The sequence below is a fragment of the Dromiciops gliroides genome, chromosome 4 (assembly GCF_019393635.1).
Source record: "Dromiciops gliroides isolate mDroGli1 chromosome 4, mDroGli1.pri, whole genome shotgun sequence".
NCBI classification, from domain to species: Eukaryota; Metazoa; Chordata; class Mammalia; order Microbiotheria; family Microbiotheriidae; genus Dromiciops; species Dromiciops gliroides.
This window is the reverse complement of record NC_057864.1, coordinates 211,900,534-211,921,648: the sequence shown is the minus strand read 5'-3', so window position 1 is coordinate 211,921,648 and position 21,115 is coordinate 211,900,534. Positions and strand designations below refer to the sequence as shown.

Genomic DNA, 21,115 nt, shown 5'->3' with positions numbered 1-21,115 from the left:
TAAGTAGGAACAGTCTCTGTTCTTAAGATCACTAATTTTATGTAAAGGTCAAAGGAAAGAGAGGTGTATGAAACGACATTAAAGTTGCAAGCACAAGTGCCTGGAGAAACTATAATACCAGTAACAGAAATAGGAAGTGGGAAAGAAAAGCAGATTTAGGAGAAAAATTTCCTTATTAGATATGCTGACTTTAAGAAAAGTGGGGGGCAGCTAGGTGGCGCAGTGGATAGAGCACCGGCCCAGGAGTCAGGAGCACCTGAGTTCAAATCTGGCCTCAGATACTTAACACTTACTGTGTGACCCTGGGCAAGTCACTTAACCCCAATTGCCTCACCAAAAAAAAAGAAGAAGAAGAAGAAGAAAGTGGGATATCCTGAAGATGCCTGGTAGGCAACTAGAAATGCAAATTCAGTCCTTCAGTAGAAAGGTCAGGATTATGGTAATATACTTGGGAAGAGATCATATAGCATCAAGGACAGGTGAATTGGAAAGACCTAAGATACCACAAAGTCCAGCCCACTCATTTTAGCGATAAGCAAACTATGAGCTATGACTGCAAAGCTTGATTAGTTGCAGATCCCAGACTAGAATACAGTTGTCTTGACTGCCATTCTGGTGCTCTTTAACACCAGAAAAAAGGATGAGCTTCCTTATAAAAGGAAGATCTTCCTACAAGTCAAGGTTTTGGGAAACACCAGTCTTAAAGGGGCAAGAGGAGGAATCAGTACCGGAGACGGAAAGAACAAATAGCTAAGGAGGATAACAAGGAAAATGCAAATTCACAGAAGCTACTGAAAAACTATGAAGTACTGGGCGGTCCATAGTGTTAGATACTGTGGAAAAGTAAAGAAGAATGATTATAAAGAGGCCACTACATTTAAAAATCAAGAGGTCACTGGTGAAATTAGTTAGACTGGAAGTCAGAATTTGAAGGGCTGAGCAAATGACTATTGAGGAGTGGCACAAATGGTGACTATACCTTCCATAAGTTTTATAGTGAAGGAGAGAAGGAAAGAAGGACATGAATGTCAGGGTAAAAGGAATGTTTTAGTATTTTTTTAAAGGATTAAAAAAATGGGCAGCTAGGTGGCGCAGTGGATAAAGCACCGGCCCTGGATTCAGGAGTACCTGAGTTCAAATCGGCCTCAGACACTTACTAGCTGTGTGACCCTGGGCAAGTCACATAACCCCATTGCCCTACAAAAATTAAAAAAAAAAAAGGATTAAAAAAAAAAGACCTGAATATATTTATAAGCAAAAGGGAAGAGACATAGCAAAACTGAAAAGGAGAATAGATTTGGAATCAGAAGACATGGCTCTGATACTTATTAGTTATGTGACCTTGAGTAAATCACTTCACCTTTACCAGCCTTGGTTTCCTAAGGTGAAAAGAAGGGATAATTACTAAGGTTCCTTTTAACTCTAACAGCTCTATTTTATTTCCCAGATTACAGATGACTTCCAGCAAAAGGAAATGGCAGGAAAGCTAAGAGATAATTAATAGGGACTTCCCCAAAATGGGGAAGGGAAGGCAATAGAGGCACAAGAAATAAAAGACTACAGAGATAGAAGCAAAAATAAAGATGACCCAAAACACGTATCTCAAAGTTAATTCGCCCTCTTAAAAAAACAAACCTAGGGGCAGCTAGATGGCGCAGCGGATTAAAGCACCGGCCCTGGATTCAGGAGTACCTGAGTTCAAATCCAGCCTCAGACACTTAACATTTACTAGCTGTGTGGACCCTGGGCAAGTCCACTTAACCCCATTTGCCTCACCCCCCCCCCAAAAAAGAATAAATTAGAGAATGTTCAAACACAGATAAGGAAGCAAATCCACTCCTTAGTTTTCAGATGAAAAGACCAAAAGTTCAGAGTTTAAGCAACTTGCCAAGGCCACAAAACTTAGTTTAGTGGCAGATTTCTATTAGATAGATTCTCTTATCTCCCAGGCCATCTTTTCCACTGTATCAAGAAGAAACAATGGATAGCTTTACTGGCTTTAAATAATCACAGAATCTCAAATTTTCAATTTTTGGTTTGTTTGTTTTTTTTAATTTTTGGCCGGGCTATGGGGGGTTAAGTGGACTTGACCCTAGGGTCATACAGCTAGTAAGTGTTAAGTGTCTGAGGCCGGATTTGAACTCAGGTACTCCTGAATCCAGGGCCAGTGCTTTATCCACTGCACCATCTAGCTGCCCCACTTTTTTGGGGGTTTTTTTTTGGGTCAATTTTTCATGCATCATTATGTTCCATCCTCATAGGCTTCTAGGAGGGGCAGCTATGTGGCACAGTAGATAAAACACTGGCCCGCCCTGGATTCAGGAGGACCCGAGTTCAAATCCAGCCTCAATACTTGACACTAGCTCTGTGTGGACCCTGGGCAAGTCACTTAACCCTCCACTGCCCTGCCCCCCCCCAAAGGTTCTGGGATCCTAATGATTTGAATATTTCCTCCAATAATAAAGATCACAATCCATCCCTGCCTGTCCATCCTGTGCAATTTACTGCCTGTCCTCTCATAAATTCAATGATAGGTTCACCCAATATGATGGGGGCCCTTCTTGCTTTCTCTCAATATCAAAATCATACCAACAATTAGGATATCTACCTCTCTTATCATGTGACAGTATCTTTTTTTTTTTTTTTGCAAATTTCTCTGGATGACTCCTTTATTCTGGTTTTCTTTGAGATACTCATTACTTATATAGTCTACTCAAATCTACTCTAGTATCTTCTCAATTTTTAACTCCTTCAAAAATTCTGTGTTTCATGTCTTGTAGCAAAAGGCAGAATATTGTTGCTAAAAAAAGAAAGGCTTTATTCTGGGAGGAATTTGAAGTTATCAAGTGAGTTTTGTAATTTCTTTAAGACAATCTGGGGCAGTAGATGGCGCAGTGGATAGAGCACCGGCCCTGGATTCAGGAGTACCTGAGTCAAATCCGGCCTCAGACACTTGACACTTACTAGCTGTGTGACCCTGGGCAAGTCACTTAACCCCAATTGCCCCGCAAAAAAAAAAAAAAAAAAAAAGACCAATCTAACTGCTCTCCCTCTTCCTACCCTAGTTTTGGACTCAACTTGTCCATTGGTACTAGTCCTAGGACATGCATACTGATTAGCAAACTCTACAGGTTATACATCTAAATGCATATCATAACCTGGGCAATAAACTTTCATCCACTCAGTTTTTCCTATGTGGATAGTAAGGCCAAACTCTTTTGAGTGGTTATTGATCTCTTCTAGGAGGCAGCAGCTAGATTTGACCAAGTATAAATCAAGGAGGACACATGCTAGAGGCACCGAGAAATTGATTCACAAGGAGAATCTGAAAGGTGCTGGGGAAAGATGACAAAGTTATGGAAAAAGTCTCAGGCTTTATTAATAATAAAATAAAGCAACATATATACTTACTTTCCCACTATACTAAATTTATTAAGAAAATAAGCTACAACACACATCAAGGGCATCTTCAATAGGAACCTATAGGGAACAAGCAGCTATCACAAGAGGTATTTCACAGGGGATCACAACTTTACCATCACACTATTCCCTGAAAGATCATTCAAGGATATGCAATTCTACTGCTTTTTGATCATTTAAGAACAAAACAAACATTTGATTTGGTTGAACAAAACACTGGCTCTTATTCATGCATCAAAATTATCTGAGATTGTTTAAAAGATCTTACAAACAAAGATAATCTTCAATAGGCTTCTGATCCTAAAAATCTTGTGAGGCCAAAGGAATTTGAAAAAATAACTGAAAAAATCAAAGTTGAAAAGATATTTTCAGGGCAGCTAGATGCCCACAGTATATAGTGAAGTCGCTGGAGTCAGGAAGACTTGAATTTAAAATCCAGCCTCAAACACTTATTTAGCTATGTGATCCTGGGCAAGTCACTTAACTTCAACTGCCACCAAAAGAGAAGAGAGAGAGACAGAGACAGAGAGAGAGAGATTTTCTATGAATGGTAGGATTTTCCGACTAATCAACAAGGGTCCACTATACATCAAGCATGATAAGAAACTAAATGAAATGCTTGTCTGCAGAGGACACTGTGCCTTTTTTCCAATCAAGGTCCAGAACACTAAAACTATGAATTATTAATTCAATCAGTTTTTGTTTTTATTTCATTTTACACAGATTGGACCCATGCCTATATCATAACTTTTTACCCTTTTGCTTTGGGGTTTGTAGGCTCTTAGAATTGAATAACATGTCTTTATAGAGATACAAAAGATGGAAAGCATATCAATGTCCTTCCACATAGTAATGGCAAATATTCTAAATAATTCACATATGAGCAGAACCCAGGAGAACATTGTTCACAGTATCAACAACACTGTGTGTTAATCAATGTGATAGACTTGACTCTTCTCAGTAATACAAATGGTCCAAAATAGTTTCAAAGGACTCATGAAGGATAATGCTCTCCAAATCCAGAAAAAATGAATATGGAATCTAGATGCAGATTGAACCATACTATTTCTTTTTTTTGTTTTTCCCTTTTTCTCTGATTCTTTTTCATAGCACGACTAATGCAGAAGTATGTTTAATGTGAATGTACATATATAACCCTATATCAGATTGCTTAGCTGTCTTGGGGAGGGGGGAGGGAGAAAAATTTGGAAACTAGAGATCTTATAAAAACAACTGTCGAAAACAATCTCTACATGTAACTAGAAAATAACAAAATACTTTTATGACTAAATAATTCAAATAGTTTAAAAAAAAACTTTCACTAAAAGGTTAGCAACGTACCACAAAAGGGCATTTAATATTATTTGTAAACGTATCAAATCCTTAAATTTACTATGGCCAACAATATGGGCATTAACTCTTACAGAATTAAAAGTGTGTTATTTGATGCTACATAGGCAATAGACTTTTTTTTTTTTTTTGAGGGGGGGAGAGGCAATTGGGTTAAGTGACTTGCCCAGGTTCACACAGCTAGTAAGTGTTAAAGTGTCTGAGGCGGACTTGAAACTCAGGTCCTCCTGAATCCAGGGCCAGTGCTCTATCCACTGCGGCCACCTAGCTGCCCAGCCAACAGACTATTGACGTAAGTACCCACACGAATATAAATAGCAACTAAACTGAAATTACCAAGTTTTGCATTGTGTTATTAGAAAACAATTTTTAAAAATAACATCTATATTTTAGGAACAAATTTTTCTTTCTAAAAAACAGGAGACCATAAGGAAACTTTTTTAAAAACAGGAGACAAAGTTTTTATGAAAATGAATTTAATTTAAAATATTAACTAGCATATACATTAATTCTTTACTAGTTTCTCTTTTCCACAATCCAAAAGCCTATGCCAGGTTTTTAGCTGCCTTAATGGGTAACTTCCTTAAGTCTATATGAATATAGAATCCAAAGCGTCTGAATTTACCTATGCAGCTGAAATGTTTCAATATTCTCTTTTCTCTGCTTTGCATAAAGGTTGGTTTATTTTGGGGGGTTTTATAAGGAAGTGTCATTTTCCCGAAGTGTCTTTTAGTTTATTTTTACTTTCCTAAATATATCCTTATCTGAAAATCTGAAAATCTTTTTCTATAATGCTAATGACAAAAGAATTACGAGTATTATTCTTTATTACAGACTTGGACACTGAGTCCATTTTGGGGGGTGGCAGCAATGAGGGTTAAGTGAGTTTGCCAGGGTCACACAGCTAGTAAGTGTCAAGTGTCTGAGGTCGAATTTGAACTCAGGTCCTCCCTGACTCCAGGGCTGGTGCTTTATCCACTGCACCACCTAGCTGCCCCCTAGAGTATAATTCTTATTTTAAACTTTTAATTTATAGAAAACATATAAGCAATAAAATCATGAAGAATGGAAGGTGAAAAATATTGGGCTGATTCCTTAACAGTTACTGGGGGCTCCATGTGTTCTCCTTTTAATTGTCCTTCCCAGACTCTTCCATTCTCCTTTAGTGGATTTCAAGCATTGTGTTGGATTACTACTATCTCAGACATTAATTCTCCCCTTTGCCTTCTGCCCCTTGAGGTGCTTTTGCAGCACAATGTCTAGTAGTTTGCAACTCCAAGTCAAGTATAATCACAGATTTTGAAGCTAAAGAAATCTTAAATACTATTGGTTTAACCCCCTCAGTTTATAAAAGAAGGGCAACCCGAGACAATGAAACTTTGTGGAAATTAGCAAAAAGGAGCAGCTTATTAAATAAAGGACTTTATTTACTCTTAATTACCCTCCATGGTAATGGAGAAGAAAGAAGAACACAGAAATAGGCGATTGAGACACGACACAAACTTGAATTACTTTCAAAAACTTCCTTTGGGTCAACTTTTTACTTGTAGCTTTCTGTAGAAATGATGAGTGTGCATGGAGAGGAAACATTCAAAACTAACTATTTTGCCTTTTTAGTGATTGCATCTCAGTCTCTGTCTGTCTCTCTCATTCACGCGCACACACACACACACACAAATTAGGAACATAAAAAATGATTAACCATACTTTTCTTGCCATTTGTAAGAACATGGTCATATACCTGAAATGAAAAAGTTTATTTCTATCTTCCCTGTGCTTTCATTTTTGCACTGCTACTGCTTTAGCTAAATAAATGTGGAAACAAAGCTAAGAATACCTTATTGTTACTAATTTTTCTCCCCTCTAAAAGGAAAAAAACACCTCAAAACAGAATATTTTATTAAGAGAACATCAAATACATCTAAAAAAATAGAAAACAAAATAAATATATAAATTATTTTATAGCTACAATACCCACCATTTGGCTACATAGCCATTGTACCTAGAAAACATTTAACCTTTATAATAATACTAATGATTATTATACATTATTATACCAAACCTTTGAGTTAAGGAAATGCAACTTTACACCAAAGCCTTTTATACAAAAACAACACAGTATTGTTATTCAGACTACACCTACATTGTAATATACTTACATAATGAGTCTTCTGTTTAGAAACCAGTATTTCCTCCGACTTCTGTCATATCCAATAGGTTCATGTCGAATATATGGTTTATTTTTTTGGATTTCAGCAACACAGTCAGTTACACCAGGTACCTTGTGTGCCACACAGACCTCACACTGCCATTCATCCTCTGGTACCTCCTCAAGAGGTGGTTTCACACATTCTAAATGGTATACAGCTGAGCAAGTTTCACAGCAAAGCAAATCCCCAAGTTTGTGACAAACCCTACAGTGGTCATCATATTGTATCACCCCTTCAGACATCAATTCTTCACGAGCAATGTTCGTTGTAAGAAACTGATCCACTAAAAACTGCAGAACTTTGATTTTATTTTGTACTGGTCCGTAAGGATAGTCCTCTGCTTCTTGATAAGGAAGAACATGATGGTACTCCTTGTCACTCTCACAATACACCCGCAGAACCTCTGGCCATGTCATTCCATCTATGAAATATAGTGTGGAATTAACACTATCTTTAGGTCAGCAGGTCCAAGGTAGTATTTGAAGTGTCTTCTTCACGTAAAACTGCTTTCAAAAGCACTACATGCATCCTCTGCCATAAGTGTGCACTGCTCTTGACTTACAAGAGCAGCACAGAAGTCCTCCAAAACGAAAAGGAGATAAGCGTTTTTTAAACGGTGCCAACGTTCGCAGGACTCATAGATGGCTATAACATTCATTATATGCTCATTGGGCACCATAAGTCCTCAGAGGATTTTGGAAAATTCAAGAGGTGGGATATCTTTTTCTTCCAATATTGTGAGAACGAGGGCGATGTACTCTCTGTCTTCTTCTACCTGTAAAATCAATTGGGATAGTTACAAATCAATGTATTATATATTTCCTAATATCTAGGGATCTTCCATCATCCTAAGTCTTATGACTGAAAACAAATCAGCTTCCTATTTTCTAGTAATTTCAACATTATAAATAAGCAGGAATTTATTACCCTAACTTTTACAAAATACTTATCAGAATTTACTCATTCCAAATTAGAAAGGAAAATTTTAGTTAATAGGAAAATCCTGCTCAGCAGACAGGTCTTTCGCAATCCATCTGGCATTTCCCCTTACTTCTTTTTTATTTTTTTAATTTTTTAATTTTACTTTTTCCCCTTTCCTCTAGTGCCTTTCCTCTGATAATACTTCCCATTTACACTGTATATTGTATGTACTTAGTTTGTCTCTCCCATTAAAATTGGTGAGCTCCCTGAAAGTAGGCTCTTTAGCTTTCTTTTGTATCCCCAGACCTGAGCACGGTGACTGGCACTAGCAGGTACTTAATAATTGTTAAAGACTCAGTGAATTTGAAAAAACAAGGCTTACAAAGTTAAGTTCATAATTACTTTTTTAATGAGAAAATTAAAATTATTTCCTGCACATACAAAAAATGGCTCAAGAGACATTCTTCTATGAAAAGACTGATATGTTCACATAATGAAACAAATCCTCCATCAATCACAAGAATGAAACAAAATGTCCTCACTTGGATTAAAACAACCAAAAACTGCTAGGGAAACTGGAACAGTTCATCTGCGTCAGGACACTTGGGCTTAGGACCTAAACACCATACACCCTTTTTTTCACAATACATTCTTAAAGGATATGGAGACCTTAATATTAAAGATTCATACCTACATACACAAATCAAAAGAGAAGCGGATCATTATACCTATTCACCTCTAAGGGTAAGAGAAGTATTCTTAACCAAAAAAAGGATAAGATAATCACAACCCGCCCCCAAAACAGATAACTTTAATTACAAGAAACCAAAGGCTTCTGCACCCAGATAAACTTTATAGCACCTCAGATCACAGGAGTGGAAATGGCTGAATGGAGGAAAAAAAACACCCTTCTATAATATTTCTCTGATAAGGGGTGTGTGTGTGTGGTGTGTGTGTGCAGCCGCGCACCACGTCGCACACACACATCTGTATCTCTATATTGTCTAATAGCCATTCTCCAATAGATAAATCTTCAAAAGAAAAATTTCAAAGTATTTATAGCTACAGGAAAGAATGATCCAAGTCACTATTAATAAGAGAAATACAAATCAAAACAATCCTGCCATCAAACAATTCACTGCATATCCTGCAAAATTGGCAAAAATAACAAAAAAGGGGCAATAGTTAATGTTGATGGGTTGTGGGATGACAGGCACAATAATATTGTTGGTAAAGCTGTGAAATGCTCCAACCATTTTGGAAAGCAATTTTAAATTATGGAAATAAGTGCCTAAAATGTCCATACCCTTTGAACTAGAGACCCATTACTGGACTCACCGCTCAAATAAGCTACTGATAAGAACAAAGTCTCCATATATACCAAAATATTATAGAGGCACTTTTTGTGATAGCAAAGAATTGGGAAGAAAATAGATATCTGGAAACAAACACTGGAGAATTGCTAAACAAACTGTGGTACATGAATGAAATGAAATATTACTTTGTTATAAGAAATTACGTATAAGATGATACAGAGAAGCATGGAAAAACCTACATGAACTGATGCAGAGTGAAGTAAAGAGAACACCCCCAAACCAATATATACAGTAACTACAGCAATATAAATGGGGGGGGGAGAAGAGCCACACATCCAAAAAAAGCGAATATAATAAAATTATAAAGATCAAACAGGACTCTAATGAAGAGAGATAAGAAGATATTCCCAGTCCACTCCGTGGGAGTGAGAGTTCCACAAGTATTATAGATTATACATCTTCAAATTTTTTTCAATGCATTGATCAGTTGTGACACAAATTTTTCTTCTTTTCTTTAAAAAATACTATTTGTTTATACCGGATGGCTCTCTGAGAGGGTTAGAGGAAGGGCTAATAGGGAAAACTTTGAAGAATTTATACATAATTTTTCTATATGTAACCTACATATTTATAACTATATATATGAGTACATATATATGTATATGGATATCTACAAGATTATGATATTTTACTGCAGAGATTTACTTTCCTTTTGCTAAAGGTTAGACCAATGTACATAATTACATTTCTAGAAGACATGTGGAAAAGATGTTCAAAAGACAAAATTTAGGTAAAGATCAGGTAAAAGCCTGCAACTAAACCTTGGGTCAAAAAAAGAAACGGGTCCCATAGAGAAAATAAATCCTTTATGGTGCTATTTAAACACATTCTTCTGGAACAGAGGTAAACATTCTATCTTCTGAAAAATAAAACGTCTAGAAGCTTGAAAATCATTAATTAAAAATCATTGATTAAATCATACCAGAGCTTTCTCTTCTCTGAGATAAACAATCCTACTACTTTCAACTTTCCTTATATAGGATCTTGTTTTCAAATCTTTTTTGTGGCTCTCTTCTAAACAAACTATTCCTAAGGTTAAAATTATGACAGTTTACACATAATAATATAACACATGAGGAAATGAACAAATTCACATAGGAACATAACAGCAATTCTTTAAAGTATTTTTTCTTACTAATTAAAAAATTTTCCCCTCCTCCTAGATGACAAATATAAATGCATATATGTATATGTGTGTGTATACACAGACACAGACCACACACACACACACACTTTTTTCTTTAAACACAAATATTTTCTAAGGAAATCACATCTCACTTTATAAAGGATAGAGCTGGACATAAAGGACCTAAGTTGTAACCCTGACTGTGCCACTGTGTGACTTAAACAATTGAGACAATTTTCCTTATCTGTAAAATGAGAGGATTGGGACAGACGGATCCTTTCCATCTTTGACTAATGATTTTAAGTCAGTGTAGAAAAAAATGCCCTTTTCATATGATCACACATTTACAGCTGGAAAGAGTAGTTTAGTTCAACCCCTTCATTCGCTATCTGAAAAACTGAGGCCCAGAAAGATGAAATTACTTAGGCCAAGGTCACACACACCAGTAGTTGATGTGGAGCTCAGATCCAGGCCCTCTGACTCCACATCTAGCATTTTTTCCCCCTATGCCATACTGCCCCACCCCATAAATTATTAATTATATTTTATCCTCATAAGAAAATCATTCGATCCAACGAATATCCTCCTAGCTCACTCCTCCCCCATTAAATAAACAAAAAACTTTTCCCCCTTTGTCTCCTGGTATATTATATGGGAGGTTCTCTTCCCATCTTTACTTAACATTATTTTTCCCTGCTCTTCTTCAACTGGACATATCCCAAGATTCAGTCCTCAATACTCCTATTTTTTCAGCATTCCCTTAAGCCACATTCATGGCTGCAATGCCTGGTATAAGAGGAAACGAATGCTAGATTTCTAGTCAAAAGAGTATGTTCAAGCTCTGACTGTCTTTGTGAGTTTTGGTAAGTCACTGAATTCCCTGGAGTTTCCTGAGCTATAAAATAACAGGATTGTACTGGATGATCTCTAAGTTACATGACAGCTTTAATTCAACTCTATGCAGAATATTCTCTCCTAATCACCAGTCCATCACCTCCAACTGTCTACTGTGCATTTCCATGTGGATATTTTTCCCAAAATAGTTTCTTCACCATTTCTCTCAATGATTTTATCATTTTTCCAGTCACATAAATCAATAATCATACATTTCATAAGTACTTTTTAAGTCAGACATGATACAAAGTACTATAAATACTAATATAAAATAAAGCAGATTCTGCCCATAAAGAACATATATTCTACTGGAATTGAATTCTAGCCTCAAATCCTAGCAAATCATCTTACAATACTAGCCATATGCCAAGGTCACAAAGATTCACAAGCAGTACAGTGCTTAATAAACCCAAAGCCTCCAGATACTAGGTAAGGGACTCATTATTTAACAAAAACATCTGGTAAAGGGGAGACTGGCAAAGATGACACAGTAAGAGTAAGCAATACAGTTCAGCTCTCCTTCACAACTATTCCAACAAAGCAGTAATGCCAGACAAAGTAGCAAATGGGAAATCCAAGAAAAAACTAGTCAGTCTTCCAAGACATGTCCAGCCTATAGAAATAGCTAGAGGAGAAGGCCAACAGAGAGCCTTCCAGCAGTCCAGGAACTGTTTTCCTTCTGCAACTGTGTTCGACGGCAAGAAGGGGAGAAGTGGGTACAGATCAAAGTACTGATCCTGTATGCTGTTCAGGAAGCTGGAAGCTGGAACAAGTGCCATCCAGCTAGTAGCTGTGCTGGTCAGCAACTAAGGGTGAGTGTCAGATCCAGCAAGGAATTAAGGGAAACTGTTAACTAGGAGCTCATCCCTGGATTGAGGCAGAGTACTAGAAAAGAGCAAGAACAGAAACTAGCAGCAGCTGTGTGGCACTGACTTCAAAGGAGGGTCCCCAATCCAGCCAATAGCTCTTAAATTGAAGCAATCAACTGAGTGTGCTATGAAAAGGAGATCAAACTAAGGAATAGTTTACAGATATGCTATGCTGTTCTTAACCTGGAGAGCTCTCCAGTTAGCTCACAGTAATCTATTGGAGCTCCAAAAGGGGCAAGTTGTGTCACCAAGAACCAAACCAGGATGAAGAGTTTGCAAAGTTCAGAGCAAAAGGTCAGCATAGAACAGACACCACTTAAGGTGCCGGGAAAGTTTTAGTTTCCCCATCTAAGATGTCCCTGAGAGGCTTGAAGAACAGAATATTCAAAAAATCATCAGAAAGACCCCAGAGGATACAAATTAGGCCCCATCCAAAACCCTTTAAAAAAATCTGGACCAAGTTCCATCTGAAAGGTATTATGAGTAAGACACAAACGCAGATGAAGAGAATGAATCCAAAATATTTACAAGAAAAATCTCAAAGAAAAATACAGCTTGGATAAAAAGTTCAACTAGAATTCCTAAAAGAGATAAGAGTTGGGGGAGGGGCGGAGGGTGCCAGAGGAGGGAAGACTGAGCTAAGAATTTTCTTTATAAATGAAATGAAAACACTACAGGAAAGAAGTAGGGAAAGAAGAGCACCAGAAGGGGAAACAGCAACAAAAGAAATGAAAGCTATGGTGGGGAAAAACTGGAAAGAAAATCAACAATTTGGCATAAGAGGCATCAAATCTTTCCCAAGCAACAGATATCTTGAAATTAGAATGGACCAAAAAGAAGTTAATGATTCCAAGAGACAACAAGAAATATTAAAACAGTCAAGACATTAAGTATAAGATATCTCATGTTTAAAAAAAACTGATTTGAATAACAATCTATGCGTTGTTAATCTGATTTTTTTGTTGTTACCCTCAAAGGCAAGCCTAAATAGTCTAAACGTCTTATTTTTTTAAATTACAAAGCAAACTATCAATATCTTTAAGAACCAGAGGGCAGAAATAGAAAGAATCCACCAAACACCTCATGAAAGAAATAACATAAAAACTCCCAGAAACATAGAGCCAAAATCAAGGGCTTTCAGATCAAAGAAAAAGTACTATGAGCAACCAGAAGAATTTGACCAAGGACTTAGAAAACTAGACAGATCAATTACAAGAAGAAGCAAAGTGAAAATAAAAGATTTCATCAATCACATCCTAAAAGAAACTCCAACATAAAACTCACTAAAATGTCATAATAACCCAAATCCAGATATTTCATGTCAAAGCAAAAATACTCTAAATAGCCAGAAAGAAAAAATTCAGGCACTGAGAAGCCACATTCAGGATCAAAAAAATTTGGCGATTGTCATCATAAAAGCATGAAGAGTTTGGAGCATGTTTTTCCAAAAGGCAAGGGCTACAGGCATAGGGTCAAGAATAACAACCTATGAAAACTGAGTATAATCTTTCATTGAAAAAAATGGATTTTTAATGAAATAGAGGACTCCCAAACATTCCTGATGAGATCAGTGCTGTATAGAAAATTTTGAAATATGATTAAGCAGAACAGATTATACAAAGATGAAGTCTTTACTTTCTAAGAAGGGGAAATGATATGTGTTCCCTTAGAATTAATGTCATCAAAGATGACAGGAGATAATAAGAGAGGGCCTGAATGGTTTTGTTACATCTTAATGATCTTAAGAAAGGAAAGGTTAGGGAGAAGAAATTCACTAGGAAAGCAGGGATGAGGGTATTATCTCATCCCTGTTTCAAAAGTAGAATACTATACTATGAACAAGGAAAAGGCAGGGAGAGTGAGTATCACTTAAACATCGCTTTCATTTGAATTGGTCAAAGGAAGGCAGAACAGACAATATATTTAATGTAAAAATACATTTATTTACCAGGGTAACAGAAGAGAAGGGGAAAAGGGGGAATAAAAAGGATAGATTCAGAGAGGGATTAATCACAAACAAGACAAACTCTTATGGAGGGCAGATCAGAGAGAAGAGTCTAAAAGAAAAGGTAAGAACTTAGAATGGGGGGGGAATATGTAGTGGGCTAAGGAGAACAGGGAAGAGGAAATAGATTGCTTCAAGAATAGAGCACATTTTTCTCATCACCGGCACTGTAAAAAGTGGAAGGAAACAAAAAAAGAAAAAACATGAGAATAGGACAGAGGGAAATAGACAATAATTTTAACTGTAATTGTGAATGAGATAACTCACCCCATAAAATGGCAGAAGCTAACAATGTTTGAATAAATCATTTACAAGAAACAGACTTGAAATATAAAAATTCAAGCAAAGATAAAATAAGGGCTGGAATAAAATCTATTATGCTCCAGCTGAACAAAAAAAGCAGAGTTAATAATCATGATTTCTGACAAGGAAACAACAACAAAAAAGATGATTAAACGAGATAAACATGGAAACTACACTATGCTGAGAAGTATCACAGACAATGAATTAATAGAAATAATATATTTGTGTGTGTGCATATGTATATAAAGTGAAAATCATATCATCGAAACATTAAAAACGAGTTACAGATAGAATCAGAAAGGAAAACTATACAGGTGGAGGACCTCAATGTACCCCTTTCAGATTGAGACAAATAAAGAATAGAAAAGTTAAGGATATGTAAAGAATTTTTGCAAAGTCAGATATTATGAAGAATATTTTTGGGAACGGTTGAGTAGAAACAGAAAGGAATATACACACACATATATATATATACACATACTTATTTCTTTTCATCTGTGCATTGCACTTTTACAAAAAATGACCATGTATTCTTACAACTATATGCAAAAATATTAAATACATCCTTTGCTATCCTCAAAGCAATAAAAATTCTATTCAAAAACAGGCCACTGAGAAAAGGATTAAAAATTATGTGGAAGCTAAATTACCTTATCCTAAAGAATGTTTGGTTCAAAGAACAAATCATAGAAACAATAAATAGTTTCATCAAAGATAATGACAACAATGAGAAAACATACCAAAATTTTGGGATGCAGCCAAAGCAGTCCTTAGCGGAAATTCATATCTCTAACACTTTCATCAATAAAAGAGAGAAAGAACAGATCAATGAATTGGGCACCAACTAAAATATCAACAATTTTTTAAACCTAATCAACACTAACATAGAAATTCTGAAAATCAAAGGAGATATTAATAAATTAACAGTTATAACAACTAGGAGCTGTTTTTTTCAGAGGGAAAATTAATAAAAGACATGCCATTAGCTAATTTGCTTAAATAAAGGAAAGAGAAAGATCAAATTACCAGTATCAAAACTAAAAAAAAAAAAAGTTACACAAGAAATGGAGAAGCAAAGGGAATTATTTAGAAAAATATTATATGCCCAGATTAGTAGAACAAGAAACAGAGAATTGAAATAAACCAATCTTGGAAAAAAGAAATTGAACAAGTCATAACTATCAAAGGAAAAAATATCTCAGGACCAGATGAATTTACATGCAAATTCTATCAAATATTCAAAGAATGATTAATTCCAATTTACATTAACTTCACAATAACAGGAAAAGGGATCCAAACAAATTTCTTCTGTTATGAACACCTAAACCAGGAAGTCAAAACAGAGAAAGAAAAACTAAAGACCAATATCCCTAGTGAACACTGATTCAAATTTTTAAATAAATATTAGCAAAAGAAATGACAGTAACATAAGACAAAGATGAAACGCTACGACCAGCTTGGATTTATACCAGAAATTCAGGGTTGGTCCAATATTTAACAACAATAAACATACTAAACCATATCGATAACAATAACAAAAAATAATAATTGTATCTACAGATGCAGAGGAAGATTTTGACAAATTACATTATTGATTTCTATTTTAAAACACTAGAAAATATAGGAATACATGGACCTTTCCTTCATGAGGTAAGTAGTATATATCTGAAACCAAGAATCAACATTATATGCGAGATAAATCAGAGGATTTCCAGTAAGATCAAGGGTGCAGCAATAATGTCGATCATCATCACTACTATATGATAGTACTAGATTACACCCTCCAACACTACATCCTCTCCCTTCCACCAGCCCTTGGGGAAAAGAACACCAGGGCCACCTAAATCAGGGAGACCCAAGGCTGAACACAGATCCAGAACCAGGTCAGACTACCAACTAGAGCTGCCAGCTGATCAACTTCCCACCATCTCCATCAATTTCCCACAGAAAGAATAAACTGAAACCCAGTCTAGCACCCTGTGTAACATGCCCTGAAGACTGTGAGGTTCTGTTCCAATCTGCCACCTTCTATGACTCCTTCTGCTTCTTCTGCTAATGTCTCTATTCCCTGTGAAAATTTCTCAGAGGAGAAAATTGTCCTCTGATCCCTTCCTCATACTCTCATACCCATGCACCTCAATCCAATCTTACCCATGTCCCATTACAATTATGCCCAAACCTTCCACTGTGCCCTCTGGAATTCCCCTTCCATAGAAAATGAACTGTCCTTCATTCTGGATGTCTTTCATACTTTTTTAATCTCTTGGTCCTCTCCAAGATGCAGTTTCTCTACTGATGCCATCACAAGTCTTTCTCTTCTCTCCAGTATAGGCTGTACCTTTTCTCACACTCCCAACACACTGGTCCTGAAAGGGGAATGCAATACTTCTTGCTCCCAACTGTCATGTCCAGATTTTCCCTTTGCCTTTCTTCACTTTGTAATCTTTCCTCTTTTGAAGTCCACACAATTAAAATATTCCACCCAATCCAAATTAAGATATATTTAGTATAGCAACTCCCAGGTCACTCTCACTGCTTTTTCAACTAATTTAGAACCTGATTCACCATCTTCTTCACCTCCCCAACTCCTGCTCTTATAGTTGGAGAATGTAATATTTACTTAGATGCTCCCTTAAATGCTCTAATCTCTCATTTCTTCGACTTCCTTAAATTGCATGAATTACTTCATTCCATCTCAGTCATACACTGGGATGGTTACACATTACTGTTCCACTTTCCTGCTACCCTAATGAGTCAGCTAAGACATGTTGTAGCTGTGTGTCCCTAGACAAGTTATTTAATCTATTTGCCTCGGTTTCTTCATCTGTAAAATGGGGACAATAACAGCACTTACTTCCCAGCATTGTTGTGAAGATAAAATGAAACAATAATTGCAAAGTGTTTAGTTAGCACAGTGCCTGGCAAATATTAAGTATTATATAAATGTTAGCTATTATTATTATTTATTAGAAATTGATATTCTCACATCTGACCATAGACTCTCCTCTCACAAATTATTACATTTCTCCCAATTATTCATCTCTTTTAAATCTCTATTTGCCATCAACACTGCCAATCCCTCCAACCCTCAGTATGTTCTTAGGCCATTACCCTACTCTGGCTTTACTCTTCTCCAACCTCAGCCAAATAGTTACCACATTTCAACTCTACGCTTTCATCCACTCTTGGACCTCTACCCTAATGCTGTTCTTCTCTTGTCAAACCTAGATTGCTCCCTCTATGAACATCATCAACAAGATGTTGAACAACATTAAAAGAAATTCCACAACCACGTAACTTTATGTTATCCAATCTCACTTAGGTTCTCCTCACTGCTGCAAAAAACTCCTTTTAATCCTCCCTCATAGAATGTTTATCTTATTCCCCACAGAAGTTATTCTAAACTATACTATTGTGCTATAAAAAAAGACAAAGGAGAGTGCTTTCAGAAAAACCTACTTATATGAACTGATACAAAGTAAAGTACGCAGAACCAGAAAAACAATGTACACAGTAACAGCAATATTATAAGGATGATCAACTATAAAAGATATAGCTACTTTGACCAATACAATGATGCACAATTCCAAAGGACTCATGATGAAACATGCTATCTACCTTCAGAGAGAGAACTGGTGAAATTTAAGTGCAGAGTTAAGCATATTGTTTTCAGATTTATTTTTCTTGCCTTTTTTTTTTTTTTTGCAACATGGCTAATACAGAAGTATGTTTTGCATGACTTCATATGCATAATGGTAGTATACTGTTTGTCCTCTCAATGGGTAGGGGAAGACCTGGGAGGGAGAGAATTTGGAACTCAAAATTTTGAGAGTGAATGTTTAAAAAAAATTTTTTTTAAGCTACTCCAAACCTCTTCCTTCTTCAAGACACCCATACCCTCTCCTCCACCCTCTCAGCTAGGGATCTGGGGTTTTTTTTTGTTTTGTTTTATATAGAGAAAAAAGTGAGGCCTATTTAACATATTGTTTCTCTTCTTCCCTTCTCTCCATCTCAAAACCTCTTGGGATCATCTCCCACTTTCTTCTTTCTCCCAGTCGCTGACAAAAGGAATTTCCATGGTCAACTGGCATCCTGTACATGTGCATATGATCCCATCTCCACCCATCTTCTCCAGTAAACTGTATTTTCAATCATGTCCTCCAATTACCTTCTCCCTATCAACTGGTTCCTTCCCTACTGTCTATCACAATATGCCCCCATCCATGTTTCTCTCATCCTTAAAAAAAAAAAGTCTTTACCAGACCCTATAATTTTGTATTCATCTTATAAAATCTCTTCTCCCTTTCTCAAACTGCTTTTAAAACTTTCTTTCTTTCTTTCTTTTTTTTTTTTTTAAAGACTCCACATCCTCTCCTTTTACTCACTTCTCAACACTTTGTAGTCTGGCTTTTTGCCTTATCATTTAACTGAACCTATTCTTTCCAAAGTTTCTAATCACTTCTTAGATTCCAAATCTAAAGATCTTTTCTCAGTCCTAATCCTTCTCAATCTCTCTTACCCAAATAATTGGAGAAACAGTAATTTCTCATGGGTAGGATGGGCATATGTAATGAAAATGTCATTGTATTAATTAATTTGCTCACTGAGAGTCATACTAACAAAACTACCAAAGGATTGCTTTATGTAACTAGAAAAAATAGGAACAAAAGGTCAAGAATCTCAAGGGGATATAATACAAAGTGGGCAAGGAGACCTAGTGGTAATAGATATCAAACTGAATTACAAATCAATAATTATCAAAAAAAATTTGGTACTGGTTAAAAATAGAGAAATTAATCAGAAAACAAATTGGGTACACTACAAAATAAAGAGACCTGAAATGAACCTAGTAGCCTAATAGTTAGATAAACCCAAAGACTCCAAATACTGATAAAAGTACTCACTTTTCAACAAAAATTGAATAGCAGTCTGGGAGAAATTACATATAATCCAACATCTCATACCACATACCAAGAAAAGCTCCAAACAGATAAATGATATAAACTTTAAATGTTATATAATAAATAAGAGGAGTGGAGCAGCTAGGTGGTGCAGAGGATAAAGCACTGGCCCTGGATTCAGGAGGACCTGAGTTCAAATCGGGCCTCAGACACTTGATACTAACTAGCTGTGTGACCCTGGACAAGTCACTTTACCCCCATTGCCCCACAAAAAACAAAAAACAAAAAACAAAAACAAAACAAAATAAATAAGAGGAGCAAATAAATTACCTTTCAGAAGAATTCATGACAAAACAAAGGAAGGCGCATTACGGAAAATAAAATGGGCCGATTACATAAAATGTATGTTTTTGTACAACCCAGGCAGCTAAACTTAGAAGGGAAACAATTAACTAGGAAAGAAAACTTGAGACAAATTTCTCTGATAAAGGTTTCATATCCAATATATGTAAAGAACTGATTCAAATTTATCAAAACAAGAACCATCCTCCAATAGACAAATAATTTAAACAGTTAATTTTCAAAGGAAGAAATCCACACAATCAACTATAAGAAGAAAAATGTTTCCAGAATACTAATAATTAGAAAAAATACAAATGAAAGCATCTTTGAGGTTCCACCTCCCACTTTCCACATAAGCAAAAACGACAAAAAGAGCCATGAGGAAAACTCAAAGACTTAGTCCAGGTTTTCTGGAAAACAATTTGAAGTTAAGCTCAAAAAGTCACTAAACTGTTCATATACCAATTGACACAGCAAAATCACTATGGATTTTTTTCCCCAAAAGATCAAAAAGAGAAGACATTTGGATGTACAAAAAAACAAAAACACCTTATAGTAGCTCTTTTTTTTTTTTTTTGGTGGCAAAAGTCTGGAAACTAAAGTAGTGCCCATCAATTGGATTTACCCCCTACAAATTACCCATCAATGGCTAAATAAATTATGTATGTTATATGAATATAATGTAATATTATTGTGCTGTAAGAAATGATAAAATGAATGGCATCAGAAACTGGTTAAAGACTTGCCATGAACTGATGCAGAGTGAAACAAGCCGAATCAGAACAGCAATTTACAAAATAACATTATAAAGGAATATGATTTTGAAAAACATGAATTCTGACCAACCATAATCACAAAGGGGTAATGATAAAGCATGTTACCACTTACTAACAGAAAGGTGATACACATGATGCACAATAAGACATACCTTTTTAGAAGTGGACAACGTAAAATTTGTTTTGCCTAATAATACACATTAGTTATAAAGGCTTTAAGATTTTTCTTCTTCCTTTTTCCCCTTAGATGGATAGTAAGGAGAGGTGATCAGGGTAGGGTGTGGGGGGGGGGGGGAAACAGAAAAAGAAAAGAAAAAAAAAGGCACACCAAGGCATCTTTTTTTTTTTCTTTAAATGTACAGAAACTAATAGAAGGAAGGTCAGAAAGAAAGACACACAACTAGGGAAAATTGAACATTTACATATTTAATTTAGAATCTGGAATTTCACATACAACCTTCTGTTATAATGTAAAAAAAATGAAAGGCTCATTTTGTTGAATTTCTTAAATTCAGTCTTTCTCTATACTTCTTACATTCATCATTTTCCTCTCTCCCATCGCTGTCACTCTAATTCAGGCCTTTATAACCTCATATGTTCATACTATTAACAGTCTCCTTAC

General features: G+C 35.9%; 1 protein-coding gene across 1 annotated transcript in view; it reads right to left on the bottom strand.

The window, feature by feature from the left end:
- Window positions 1-21,115, bottom strand: part of BPTF (bromodomain PHD finger transcription factor) — a 194,740-nt gene that overhangs the window by 127,349 nt on the left and 46,276 nt on the right. The window contains 4 exon segments of the mRNA XM_044003306.1: window positions 6,930-7,441; window positions 7,443-7,508; window positions 7,510-7,719; window positions 7,721-7,755. Of these exon segments, the coding sequence (XP_043859241.1) occupies window positions 6,930-7,441; window positions 7,443-7,508; window positions 7,510-7,719; window positions 7,721-7,755 (823 nt within the window).